Here is a 14,434-nt window from a genome sequence, read left to right on the forward strand (position 1 = left end):
AGAGGAAAGGCTCACTCCAAGGTGGAGGGTTAGTAACTCAGTCCTTCCAGACTATTATATAGGGGCATGATCAGGGTGTCCTTGAGCCTTTTGAAACACTTTATTTTCTAGTGCTGATCAGTGGGGAGATGGATGGTCTCCACGGTGGCCATCCACCATCTAGAGCTGGCCGTTCCGAGCTGCAGTAAGTGACCATCTTCCCTTTCTTCACATATAAAAAGTGGTTATGAGCCCTAGCCTTAAATTCCTTAAAATGAATTAAAATAAGATTGAGGGGGTCAGAGGTGGTCTGTCCCATGGTATCTGTCACAGTCCAATGCAGAAAAAGACCAAACAACACAAGAATCAGGACAGACAGACATAGAATAACCGCTTGGCAACTGAAAACAAAAATGAACCATCTAATAACTCAGACTCACAGTCTCCTACTTCAGAAACTGAAAGCAACACAGGAAGGAAAGTAACTGATGGTGGAACATTCTGGTCTTTCACCAAAAATTCCTCTAACTGATAGGGTGGGGGTGTTAGCACCTCATCCACCCTGGGGGGTGAATGTCTCCTTGACCCCCGCTGCTGTGACCTACCAGCACTTCTGCTCTAAGTCACTCCCGGACACATACACCAACACCTCCAGGTGCTTTTGTTTTTCAAAACAAAAACAAACGAATAAACAAACCCACAAAAGAAGAGACACAGGCAGTACACAAAGATTCTAGACACTTAAGAGCCGATGCCAGATCCTCTGGGTCAGGATTTGGGGAGGGAGTCCTGGGCTCTGGGGATTTCCTGGCCAACTCACCAAATGATGTGCCCAAACTGTGAGATCCCCAGAGACCATCAGGAACCACAACCCGAGAGAGTCTTTCTTCAAGCTTGCGAGCCTGGGCCACAAACCTTCCTGATGATGGAACAGGATAGGAGAGCTGCCCTGAGGTTTAGGGGAAAGGGGCTTATAAAGGAAAAATCTGCAAGCTGGAGTTTCCAAGTCTTGGCATTATGTGAGGGGTAAAGGAATGTTGGATTTTAAGCTGATTGCTCACAACATCCGGTCAAACCACAAGGAGGGACCGAACATCAGAAAGGAGCATCCTGACTGGGGAATGACTAGTGTTTTCTTAGTTCACTCTGCTTTCTTCAGCGGCTTTGTCTATTTTGAACTGTCAGAGACATTTCATGTTTTTCTCAGAACTCAAGGGTGGGGTCGATGCCTCTCTAAGGGCGAGTTAACTTAAACTGGAGTCTGAAAAATAATGAGTCTGAAAAACAAAATGAAGTTTATTCTGCTCCTCTAGTCCCTTCATCTACTTAGCTGTCCACCTGTCCCTGCCATCTTGGCTCAGCCACACTGTGTCTTCAGTTCTTCTATGCCAGCACATGCTTCCTCACAGCTTTTCTCTTTTGCTTTTCTCTGCTTTGAGCTTTCTTCTCAAAGATGTCTGCATGGTTTTGAAGATACCTCTCCTAACCATTCTTCCTGGCACTGCAATCTATTCCGCATCCCCTTCTCTTCGTGGTTTATTTTGTATTTTCCACCAGCATATAGTTTTACGTAATATTTCCTTGTGCATTGTCTGCTTCCCCAAGTCACAATGGACTTTAAACTATCCAAAGGCTGGGATTGTCGTCTGTGTCTTACACTATTGGAATCCTAGCGCCAACCCGGAATCTTACGTTCTAGAGAGGCATTGATTATAGTTAATGAATAAAGAAGGAAGGCATATAACATGGCCTACTTGTATCTCAGCTGGAAGTAATCTCTTGAACTTTTGAAACCTTATCAATTCTTATTTTTGAACGTAATTTTCTAATTATTTCTTCTATTACATAAAAATGTACTAGAGAAAGTTTGTGTCCTGAACATTCAAGATTTGTCTTATGGTAAATAGTTATAATATATTTTATGATGAGGAAATATGGCCTTCAGATTATTAAATTCTGAATTTCTTTCACCATAATCCTGATTGATTTTTAACAAAATATTTTGTGATATATATATATATATATATATACACATATATATATGTGGTTACAACAGTTCTGAAGTATAGGTACCTAAAATGTATGTAATAAGTGGTATATATGCTTATAAAAATCTGTTCTTTCATTTATGTTATTGCTTATAAAAATTTTACTACACAGTTGCCATTACCATTCAAACTTTATATTCAAAGATTTCTTGCTTCTTATTTATTTCTTTAAACTTTCATTTAAAAGCATTAAAATGAGCTGATAGTGGACACTGATAAACCCTGATAAGAGGGCATAGTAAGCATGAGTATGAGTGAGGTGTGTGTTTAATGAAAGATTATCCTATACCCGTTTGTCAGGAACTCACTTTTATAGACTAAGGCCTCATCACTAATAGTAATGATGCTTTGGGGACAGGTTTTGCTGTTTTCAACATTAAGCATACTACTTAAAATTGAGAAGTAAGATACTATGTTATACCTTTAAGATTATAATTTCTCCAAAATTTTTTCTTTTTATGTTAAAGAATCTAATGAGCTCTACATATCTGTGGGAAGCATTTTCCTAAAGAAATTTAGTATTTCATTATTGTAACACTTCCAGGTCTACTAAAAAGCACTGCAGATATTTAATTGTGGTTAACTAGTTCATTAGTCCCTTCAAATTATTTCAATTTAGAACCACTTTATCTTACATCTTCCCTCTCTAAATTCTGACAGTCTATGGAATCTACTTTAAAAGCTGACACCTTAAAGGCAAAACCTTGGGCCTGAAAAGATTTCTTAAATTTAAAAAATTTAATATGTATCTTTCTATGTGTATGAATGCATCATCTGCATGTATTTATGTGCATGCCTAATTTCCATGGTAGCCAGGAGGAGTCATGAATGGTTGTGGGCCGCCGCATAGGTTCTATGAAGTGAACCTGGATTCTCTGCAAGACCAGTAAGAACTCTTAACTACTGAGGCACCTCTTCACATATGCATGTGTGATCCTACGCAGGCCACAGTGTTCATGGAAGGTCAGAGGAGGTTGTTTTCTTCCAACTCTATGTGGGTTTTGGAGGTAAAACACCTCATAGATCCTTGCTTAGTCACCTGGGCAGACTCTGAGGAAGATCTTCAGGGTCCTCACTCATTGTTAAAAACACTTGGCTTATCCTGTTTTCTGTTGTATGTATTTTAAAAGAGACATTATTACTAATTTTATATATTATGAAGTTTCATATTCCTACATTTCTAGACTTTCATAAGCATTTACAATGAAATGTGGTCATATCTAGACCTTCATTTCCCCCTCTGCCTTCCCCTATGTCTCAACTTGCCATCCTGTAGACTGTGTGTGTGTGTGTATGTTTGGTCTTTCTTGGGATCATATTGTCTCAAGAAAAGTATTCAGGGGACTTTGATTTTCTTGGTTTAACTCATGGGGCCACTGACAGAGAATAACGGGCATTACAGGGCAGGAAGAAAATGTAAAGTCTCGACTTTGATTGTCCATTGCAAACTAATTCTATGAAAAATTAACAGAGACTTGTGTGATTATGTAGACAGTGCAGTCTGAAGGGGCAAGAGATTGACCCCATGGAAGTCCCCTGTTGTTGCCCCCCTGTGGCAGTTCCTCAATGTTCTTTCAAGTTGGGATGAAGGGACTAGATATTAATGGCTCTTTTCTTAGTTCTGTCCATGGAATTGGGAACAATGGAAATAATCCATGGACACTGATTTGAAGAATGCCACCCCACAGACCCATAGGGTGCTGTTGAGGGAGGTGGTGTGGCTTGATGGAGGAAATATGGCACTGGGGATGGTCTGAGAAATCAGGGCCTGTCCCACTTCTAATTTGTTCTCTCTGTGTTGTGACTGTGACCGAAGGTGTGATCTCTAAGCTTCCAGTTCCATCTCCCTGATGGCATACCTTGGCCACCATTAACTATTCTTCCTCATGGAACTGAACTAGAAGTCCAAATCAACTTTTCTTTTGTAAGCTGCGTGGCCCTAGTATTTTATCACAGCAACAGGAAAGTGAGTAGTACAGACAGTTAGGTCCAGGAGGCTTTCGTTGTGAAGGTCTAGTTTGGAGACGTATAGAACATTTTGGAATTCCCCAATAGAAAAGTGGATGAGTGCTGTAAGCTGTCGTAATGAGATCCTGGACTGTAGTGCCCACAGGGAGATCCTGGACTGTCGTGCTCACAGGGAGATCCTGGACTGTCGTGCTCACAGGAGGATCCTGGACTGTAGTGCCCACAGGGAGATCCTGGACTGTAGTGCCCACAGGAGGATCCTGGACTGTCGTGCTCACAGGAGGATCCTGGACTGTAGTGCCCACAGGGAGATCCTGGACTGTAGTGCCCACAGGAGGATCCTGGACTGTCGTGCCCACAGGAGGATCCTGGACTGTCGTGCCGACAGGGATTGCAACAGAGCTGTCTTGTGCTGTTTTGGCAACGAAGCTGGCTGACTTCTTCTCTTCTCTTAAGAACTTATCTGAACCTAAATTAGAAGGCAGCAGACTAATTCTTTGGTGGAGAAAATCTGAAGACTGCATAATGTTTAGTCTGTGGAATGGTTGTTGTTGATAATGCTACAATGAAAAAGCAAAAATGGGACAGAAAGAAATATAAAATATACAATTTGGAGAGTAGAAGTACATTAAGAAGCTTAGTGTTGCAGCCAAAGTGTATGTGGGGGGAGGGGATCTGTAATTGTTAAAGGAGATTAGTGCACTTAAGAGGCCTGCTTTGTTCTGATCAAAGGGGATGGTGCTCTCAGAGCAAACCGTGATCTGGCTAAGCTTCTAACGTGGGAAAGAGAGGAGCAAACAGAAGCTGCTGAACATGGATTCAAGGCAGGCAAAGGTCTCAAGCTGGCAGCAGAACTTGATGGTGTGAGGCATGGAGGATGCCACACAAGGGGGTTGTGACTCTTTCATGATTTTCGAGAGTCACTATGGCCACTTAAGATGACAAGGGGAGTCTGAGAGATGAAATAGCTGTGAAAGGCCATTAAATGAAGCAGCAAAAGTGAAGTGTGTGTTTCAATGGAGACTGTTGTGGTGCAGAAAACCAAGGCTAACATTGAGATGTTGCAAGGTAAAACTTGTATTTTTATGACCGGGCCAAACTTAGTTTCCTCAATAGCAGGAGAATGAAGCAGACCAGACTTACTATAAAACCTTTGTTATAGCAAGGGAGCGAGTAATTACAAGGAGGAATTTTGCACTTGTTTTTAATGATCATGGGAAAGGTCCTTGTTACAGGTCTGTGGTCAAACAGGTCCTGTAACATACCGTTAAAATTATGACAGGTAAATCGCAAGATTATAAAGGGAAAACTTGACAGAAAACCAAGCTCAGGACATGATTAGAGAGGAAAAAAAAAAAAAAACACCATAAGAAACAAAACAGAAATAAATCAAATTCTAGCATTATATTTAACTAGGACAACAAAAAATGGAGCCAGTTGTTCCTTAATAGAGATCTCAAGGTGTCGGAGATGGCAGAGATAGGACGCACCTGCCAAGGAGAGACGCATACAAGGAGTAGAACTAGCCTAAGAGAGAGAGGATGATGCGAAGAGACTAGGAAGTGGGTGGCGCGTGTAAAATTAAAAACACCTGGCTCCTCCTTTGCGCGTGTGCGTAGGGGGAGTTGCGGGGTGCTCAAGGCTTATCTCCGCGGTCATGCTCCCACCAGCCCGCGCTCCCAACTTAGCTCTGCCAACCTTCCCTGGCACCTTTCTCTGGAGCTCAGCCCATGCTCAGACCTCTCCTGGTTCCCTTTGCTCTATCTGCCTCAGCCCAGGATCGAATGCAACCATCCCCAACCATCCCCCAACACAGGAACTGGAAGCTGCAGTCCACACTCCACTCCCACCCCCCAACTCCCACCCCCGCTAGCTTCTCCAAACCTCCATCAACTGCCCGGCTGCTCTCTTTCTCCTCCTGCCCACCTTAGCTCTGTGGAAGAAAAACACCAGGCCGCTTTATTATTTTAAAACTCGTCAGATAGCACAAATGCTGGGCAAAGAATTTCCTGCCCTAACCTTAACAGCTAGCCTATTTCAGCCATCTGCTGGTGTGGAGGCTGCTATTTCCAGCCACCCAAGATCTTACAGGGTTGTCAAGTGCCTCCTTCCCAAAGCCTACAGAAAGACCTCCTCTTTTCCTGGGTTCCTTCTCTTTCTCCTGGACCCAGAAGTCCCACCTTTTCCCTTTCACTCAGTAATCGGCTTCTGACTTCTTTATTGACACAATCAAGAACCAATTAGAGAATCAGCACCTCCCTCTACAAGTGGAGAGGGGAGGGAGAAGTTCTGGGCTGCAAATGTGGAGGGCTTAAACCACAAATTCCTTTGAAACTAAAGCCCCAGACCTCATAAATGGAGCTACAGGATTTATTGTTTTGCCTTGGTGGGTTCCCATCCTCTTTTGATCCAGTATTTCCCCGCTATATCCTTTTGGAATAGAAATGTATATTCTATTGTATTGCATGTTGGAAGTATGTCATTTGGTTTTTTTAAATGGGGGTTCTTAATTTCAAATTAAGAGTTTGACTCAAAAAGAGGCTTGAGGGTTTTAAACACTATTGGAACTGTTAAAGATTGTGGGGGTTCTCGAGGTTGAACTTCATAAGTGTATTTTGCATTATGATATGACCATGGGCCCATGGCAGGGAGAAAGAATGTGTTGGTTTGAATACTTAACCCCCAGTGTGCACGAACACACACACACACACACACACACACACACACACAGAGAGAGAGAGAGAGAGAGAGAGAGAGAGAGAGAGAGAGAGAGAGAGCGCTTCGCCTTGGCTCTTGATTCTCAGTTGGTGCCACTGTTAGGGCATTTGAATCCACTAAGAAAGACCAAAGACATAGACTCAATTCAAATTTAGATTAAATAAATTTATTTTTACTAGCAGAAGGATGACAGCCTTAGAGTCAGATTTCCCGAATGCTGGATGGGCTAAAAGAAGGGCTTATCAAGGTGCATATCAGAGGTGGACATAAGGGTATCTGTGGAGTCCACAGCTGGACAAGAGAACCGTCTGACTTCCCGCAGATGTTTCTCCTGAAGTGTGTCACTGGAGGTGGGTTTTGAGACTTTGTAGCCTCCTAGTGTAGCAGGCCCAGTCTGCACTGTGGTTCTGGTTGACATGTGAGGTCGTAGCTTTCTGTTTCCGCTTCTGTTTCTGTTTCCTGTTGCTTGTTGCTTCTCTTCATGTCAGACTCTGAGTCTCTGAGACTGTAAGCCCAGATTGACTGTTTTATTACTTGCTTTTCGTCCTGGTGTATAATCACAGCAACTAAAAGTAGCTAATACAAAGGCATTCTTGTGATAGTTTGGCAAGGAATCTGATTGCTTTCTGCCTGTGTCCTAAGAGCTTGCTTGTGGCTAAATTAAAACATACTGGACTAATGTCTTTGGTGGAAGAAAATTGAGTATGTGGAGGATTGAATCTGTGGAATGACTACTACTGATTTCCCTTGTGCAGGGACTATAGTGAAAACAAGTAGCAGAAAGAAATTCAAAATACAGCGTTTGGATAAAAAAGAGCACTAGGAAGCTTAATGTTGCTTAATGTGCAGAGACAGAGGTTATCATAATGGAAACTGGAACACTTGGGGAGAGGCCTGCCCTACACTGAAGTGAAGTGAAGGGTGCTCTCAACTAAACCTCCAAGTTGTGGGAGGGAAAGGCCGCAGGAAACAAAAGCTGCTGCATTTCTCATGGGGGCGGGGGGAGTGAGTGTCAAGCCCAGGTTGGCAGCCACACTTGGCAGTGTGGTTCACGCTTTTGATGCATGAAAAAAATGCAAGCATACGTAGTGTTATGGAGTCTTCTCTCAGTGTCAGAACAGTGTATGGCAGGGTGAGTCCCTGTGAGATGAGCTTGTGAGGCTTTCAACACCCAGGGAAATTTCTTAATAAACTGCTATGTACTTCTTCAAAGCAACCAGTTAACAAAAAGTTATGAGAAGCAAATTAGTCTCAATAACCATGCTAGGCAGAAGGGTTTACTTTTGGTGTTAAGAGTGCATACTGCCCTTGCAAAGGATCTGAGTTCAGTTCCCTGCACTCATATCAGGTGGTGGGTCTTTTGGCTTCTCTGGACACATATTCATATACACACATACTCAAAAGTAATATCTTTTGCCAATGTTCCCACCACAGATGTGTCTTTGTGCAGTGGGTGGTAATTGATGTGGCCCTCACTGCTGATTGCAGTGCTAAGCATAAGTGTCCATGGAGTGCTCAGCTACAAACGAGACATCTGTCACTTCACCCTGAGGCTCAGAGAGCCATCTCAGAGGAGAGGGCAAAAGAGCGTAAGACACAGAGGTCAGGAGGACTGCGGCTGTCCTCTTAACAGGACAGACGGCTGCATTTGTCAACTTACAGCAGCCTTGGCTGCCTGCAAAAGACCAGGTCCACATTCTCCATGGGTGCTAGGGGTGAGAGCCCATGATCCTCCACCCTGGAGACTGACTGACTGAGAGCTGTGGCCAGCGGATGGAGAGTCCGTTTCTGTTAAGGGTGTGGTTCTGGTCGGTAACTGGTGTGCTCTGGTGACTGGTCCAGAATTGTGTTTGTGCAGCACAAATTGGACTCAGTGGGTTGTTTAAAAAGAGGACATAAACTTGGGAATTTTAGGGAGGTTAAGGTAAATCTGGAAGGAATTATGGAAGACTCGGGGGCGATATTATGGATCAATCACATAACAAATGACTCTCTAAAATCCTTGTCAAATTTTTCACTTTATGATTCTATTATTATTCAACACTGGAGTAAGCTCCCAAAGCCTGATCATATGTGGTAACAATAAACCGACTGGTATCAATAATTTTGTTTTAACTTTTCTAGGCAAATGCAATAGGCCGGAGTGCTAAAACTGTTCGGGAATTTCTAGAAAAAAATTACACAGAAGATGCAATTTCAAATGACAACGAAGCTATCAAACTAGCAATAAAAGCTTTGCTTGAAGTGAGTGGCCTCATACGCTATGCTCTGAGGATTTGTTTTGGGTTTCCTTACTCTGCTTTGTTCACTAAACACACAATTTTCAGAAGTAGCTTGTTTTTTTATAGCATTGAAGGCTCAAACCCTGTGACACACCCATGCACGCGCACGCACACACACACACACAAACACACACACAAACACACACACAAACACACACACAGCACACACACACATGCACACACACATACATGCACACACACACACACACACACACACACACACACACACACACACACACACCACACACTGTACCAAAACCAGCTGAAGAAGTCCCTCTGTGTCCTTGCTCCACACCAGGTTGTGCAGTCTGGCGGAAAGAACATTGAACTGGCTATCATAAGAAGAGACCAACCTTTGAAGGTGAGTTTTGACCAAAGTAGAGATACTAGTATAGCTCGATAGACGTTAAAATGCTGTTGGTGCCTGTGAACTGCTATTGCAAGCATGCTACATCCATTGACACCACAGCGATCTCTGTTTGGGCCGAGAATTGCTAGTCTGCTAGCTTATTGCAAGCAGGGGTTACTCCTGGTTTTCTAAAGACTTAGAGGTGATAAGAGCTTGATACAGATGGCCCATTTAATGTTCATGACTGTCTAATAGTCTGCCCACCCAGAGAGCAGGAACGTCTGTTACCTCCACTACATGAGAGAGCCTTCATACTTTCTAATCGCTGCAGTTTTCCCTGTTTCTGAGGATCTAACCCAAGGCTTTGTGTGTCATATGTACTACCTGCTGAGCTGCATGCTCCAGTCCTGTGTGCATCACATGTACTACCTGCTGAGCTACATGCTCCAGTCCTGTGTGCATCACATGTACTACCTGCTGAGCTACATGCTTCAGTCCTGTGTGCACCACATGTACTACCTGCTGAGCTACATGCTTCAGTCCTGTGTGCACCACATGTACTACCTGCTGAGCTGCATGCTTCAGTCCTGTGTGCCCCATATGTACTACCTGCTGAGCTACATGCTTCAGTCCTGTGTGCACCACATGTACTACCTGCTGAGCTACATGCTTCAGTCCTGTGTGCACCACATGTACTACCTGCTGAGCTGCATGCTTCAGTCCTGTGTGCACCACATGTACTACCTGCTGAGCCTCTTTCACATTTTAATTTCAATCCCTAGTATCATGTTTCTTGGTCACACTCCTAGCACTGCCTGTGTGCCTTTCTTCAGTCATTACGAGTTGAGCTCAGAGCAGCCTGTCAGTTACTATGCTGGTACTCTCAGTGTCTTAAGAGCCTTTCTTATGTGGTTTCTTGTCTCTGAGGTAGAATTGTTAGCAGCCTAATCTGCCAGTGGTTCTCTATATAGAATGCATAAAACCTCTCAAAACATGGGAAACTGTACTGAAATATGCTTAGAAGATTGATTTTATATATGTTTTCCTTTATGTTTAAGGAAAAATTCATGCCAAATTCAGTACTGTGCAAAACAATGTGGGTGTGGGGTCATTTTACCACTTTTCCAAAAGGTGGGACAAGAGGCTAGGGCAGCAGCAAGATGTCAATAAATCAGAGGAATGGGGACAGGCACTTGCAGTAGGGCCCCTGCACAGCCCTACAGAAGCGTAAACACAGGCTGCGGGGAGTAGAGGGCTCCATTTTCACTTCTGATAAGACTTTAGGGACAGATACGCCGACACTGAGCAGCTCTGAAGGCACCAAAGCAGGACTCTTCCTTTAGCTGAGTCATGGGCACACCTGCTCGGGTAAACATACGTGACCATGTTATGCACGTATTGTTGACAACGGGTAGAAGGATGCATTGCCTGGAAGCAAAGTTAGAATGCTGTTGTATGTAGTGCTGCAGCATAGGGAATCGAGCATGGCAGACCTTCTTTACCATGCTGAGGTATACTGACCTGAGTCTGCACTCTAGCAAATCAATTCGTTTCCAGGATGACCTTGAGCAAATTGCCCCCATCATTAGTTTTCAGCTCTCTTCTATACAGAGTGAGGCTAATAATTATTCCATCCAAGAATTGCTGTACAACCTATCATGATGATTTATGCCTGTTATACTGGCACTAGGGAAAGCAAAGCAGTATGTCACAAGTTCTAAGCCACGTCTATGTTGCAGGACCTACCTCAAGTAAGTATGGGACAGGCATAGTTTTAATCCCAGCGTCCAGAAGGCAGAGGCAGGCAGAGCTCTGTGAGTTTAAGGCCAGCCTGGTTTACATAGTGAGTTCCAGGGCAGTTAAAGCCCCAACTCAAAAAGGAAAACAACACAACCCCACCCACCCACTCACCACCAACGCTATGAGTAACTAGTTCATAAAATGATAGTGAGCTATGCAGTAGACCTTACTGAATTATATTCATTTCAATCAGTACTATTACACAGAAAGGAAATATAAAATATGTGTGTTCTTATATACAGAGGTAGAAAATACAAGGATTTGGTTCTTGGCCTGTTTAACTAGGCTCTATAATATCTAGATAAAGTGGCAAGACCTAAGCGAAAATGTAAATAAAATGGCCTGCTAACAGGGGAACAAAGGGGTAACTGTTAACTGAAGGGAAAATGTATTTGCCTAAAAGGGGGGAAAGCACAGAATATTTCTTATGAGCAATGTCAACAGTTTTTTAAAGGTGGGATTCAGAAAGAAACCTTGGTGCCCACATAAAGGTTAAAGGTGATAAACCTTTATGGTTTATGGTGAGACCTAGAAGTCTCAGCCATGCTGGGAGAAGGTGGAAGTGCCACAGGGAGGTGAGGCAAGAAGCCGCAGGCAGGCGGCTCGACAGCTCTGGGAGAAGCCTGTCTTAGCCTCTCCTCAGGTCCCACAGCTCTGGGAGAGGTGTGTCTTAGCCTCTCCTCCCGTCCCGCAGGCACAGCTGGTTATCCCCTTGGCTGCATTATGAAGGACCAGCTATGTCATGCTCAGATCTCCTTGTCTGGTTCATTCTGTGCTCCTGGAACATGCGGTTTACCCCTTAAATGGAAACTGTCATTGCTGTAAGCTTGTTTTTGTTGGGGAGGCCTTCGCAGAATTATTGTAGAGTGGTTGACTTAAAATACAAATATTTCTCCCAGCCCTGAAATTCCGGATCAAATAGTCAGCCTCTAGTAAGGCTATTCTCATACTCTCCTCACAGGTGTGTGTACACACATGCTCTCACACTGTCTGTCTGTCTGCTCCCCGCTCCCCAGTCTGGGCTAGAACTCCTCCCTCACCTTCTAACACATACCCTATAATAGGAAGTAGAGACAGGGCAAGATGTGGCACCAAGCTATAAAACTTAAGGCCCCACCTTTCAAAGCTTCCATTGCTTTCTACAAGAGCAAAACCAGGCTGGCACCAAATGCCCAAAATACCTGAGTCTGTGGAGACATTTCATGCTCGCTGTAGCAATGGCTGAATTATGTAAGAGAATCCCACAGTAGAATGAAGGAGAGGAAGTTCTCAGAAATAAGCGTGGCGTTTACATGTCACGGAATGACAGTGCATGTATGACAATGCATGTACAGGATGTGTGAAGAAGGATCATGCCCCTGCCCTGTGATGATGCCGGATGTCTCAGGCCGGGATTTAACATCCTGGTACAAGTGCATCACTTTGTAATTACTGAGGTACTTTGTGCCATCCTGAGGTTAGAAGACACAAAGTTACAGATACAAAAATATTCAAGTATTGGTATTTTTTGATGTTTTCTTTTCCCAGATGTTTAGTGCCAAAGAAATTGAATTGGAGGTAACTGAAATAGAAAGGGAAAAGGACGAAGCAGAAAAGAAAAAGTCAAAGAAGTCAACCTGATGTCCAGGATCACTGGAAGTTCACGCTCTCTTCTGATTAGAGTTTCTTCCTGAGCTTTTAGAAGAAATCGGTGAGTTGGAACCAACCACCGAGTTTTTCTACGTTCATCGTCAAGAATGTCAGTTGTTTTCAAGCATAGGTTAATGGAAAGATTTTCTTTAAAGTTCCTCAATTCCACATAAGTCTGATACTATATTGTGAAACTTGCATAGTATTGTTGTTTTTCTTCATAGAAACCTTTTTCTAGGGAAAAAGATGATTTTTAAAGTTAGTGATTTTTTTGAAGTTTGCCTCTTCTCTGTTAGTTAAGGAGCTAGTCCTCTCAAAATAAACTGAACCCTGACTTGCATTTCTTTTTTTTTTTTTTTCTTTTTTTTTTTTTTTTTGGAGCTGGGGACCGAACCCAGGGCCTTGCGCTTGCTAGGCAAGCGCTCTACCACTGAGCTAAATCCCCAACCCCACCTGACTTGCATTTCTTGATGAATGGTAAGAAGATCAGTGTGTTCGTGAGGTGTCAACAATTTGATAAAATCTACATGTGCTGACTCTAGAGGCTGAGGCAGAAGAATTGTAAGTTAGGCAGTGTGATCAATGCTAAAATTGTAGGGACAAGAATAAGCTCAGCTTATTGGTTTTTCTTTTGTAAGATAGGATCTCACGAAGCCAATACTGGCTTCAAACACCCTTTGTAGCCAGAGGATGACCTTGAACTCCTGATCCTTTTATTTCCACATCTCAATGGATCACGTGTGTCTCCCATACCCAGCTAGACTTTGTTTTGTCCTTATTACTATACAGTAGGAAGATGGACATTAGGTCACAATAATTTTCATTAGGGATTAATGTTGTGAAATTAATGGTTGTGTCTGCCTTCTCTTCTAATTGAGAGGCTCTAATAGAGCTTTAAGACTGGGCTCCAGATCATACTTATCCTTGTTCTGACAGCTTGCCTGTGGTGTGACTTAATAAATGCTTGTAAAGTTAACTTACAGAGTGACTCCTTCAAAGAGCCGGACATTGGAAGAAAAGGGTAGAGTAATTACCCTATCTACTTGTGAAAAGCTCATCTCTTTGGCACACGATGGAAGATCCCACAGTTAGTGAAAAAATATACATATATACCATATATGTATATTTGCACATACACATACAACATGGATTCCTAAGTCAAAACAGGCAAACTTCCAGGAGTGGGAGACAGCATTATCATACAAAAATATGTGGCTTTAGGAAAGCTGAAGGTACAGTGACTTGAAGTCACCTTCATATATTGCTCATCTCGTTGGATACATGCTGAGCAAACATGGAACTGGACAAGATCTGATCCTTGTCCAAAAGCGATCAAAATGTCATGGTTGCACCCAATCTTAGAAATTCATGAGTGTCAAGGGTCTATTTCCTTTGCAATCTGTGAATTTAACAAAGGGTATGTTGCTAATGGTTTTGGAATTAAAAAAAAAAAACTTCTATAATAAATCTAGCATACAATACCAGATTTTTTAAAAAGGAAATGAAACATTTATGTCCTTACAAACAAGAAGGGGATAAAACAGGAAAAGTGAGCAACTGGCATCTATTCATAAAGTAGCAGTCCTTGGGGTGGGGGTGAGGGGCTGTACTCCAGCTCCGTGTATCACGGAAGACTCTAAGAAACGGGACTGAAGAGAAAA

At 43.0% G+C, this 14,434-nt stretch overlaps 1 protein-coding gene across 2 annotated transcripts in view; it reads left to right on the top strand.

Moving 5' to 3' along the window:
* Positions 1 to 13,751, top strand: part of Psma8 (proteasome 20S subunit alpha 8) — a 64,577-nt gene extending 50,826 nt beyond the window's left edge. The window contains 3 exon segments of one of the 2 annotated variants that reach the window (NM_001108884.2): positions 8,838 to 8,957; positions 9,294 to 9,356; positions 12,672 to 13,751. In NM_001108884.2, the coding sequence (NP_001102354.1) occupies positions 8,838 to 8,957; positions 9,294 to 9,356; positions 12,672 to 12,764 (276 nt within the window). In that variant the 3' untranslated portion in view covers positions 12,765 to 13,751. 2 annotated transcript variants of the gene reach the window in all.
* Positions 13,752 to 14,434: the final 683 nt, after the last annotated feature.

This window comes from Rattus norvegicus, chromosome 18 (assembly GCF_036323735.1).
Source record: "Rattus norvegicus strain BN/NHsdMcwi chromosome 18, GRCr8, whole genome shotgun sequence".
Classification (NCBI taxonomy): Eukaryota; Metazoa; Chordata; class Mammalia; order Rodentia; family Muridae; genus Rattus; species Rattus norvegicus.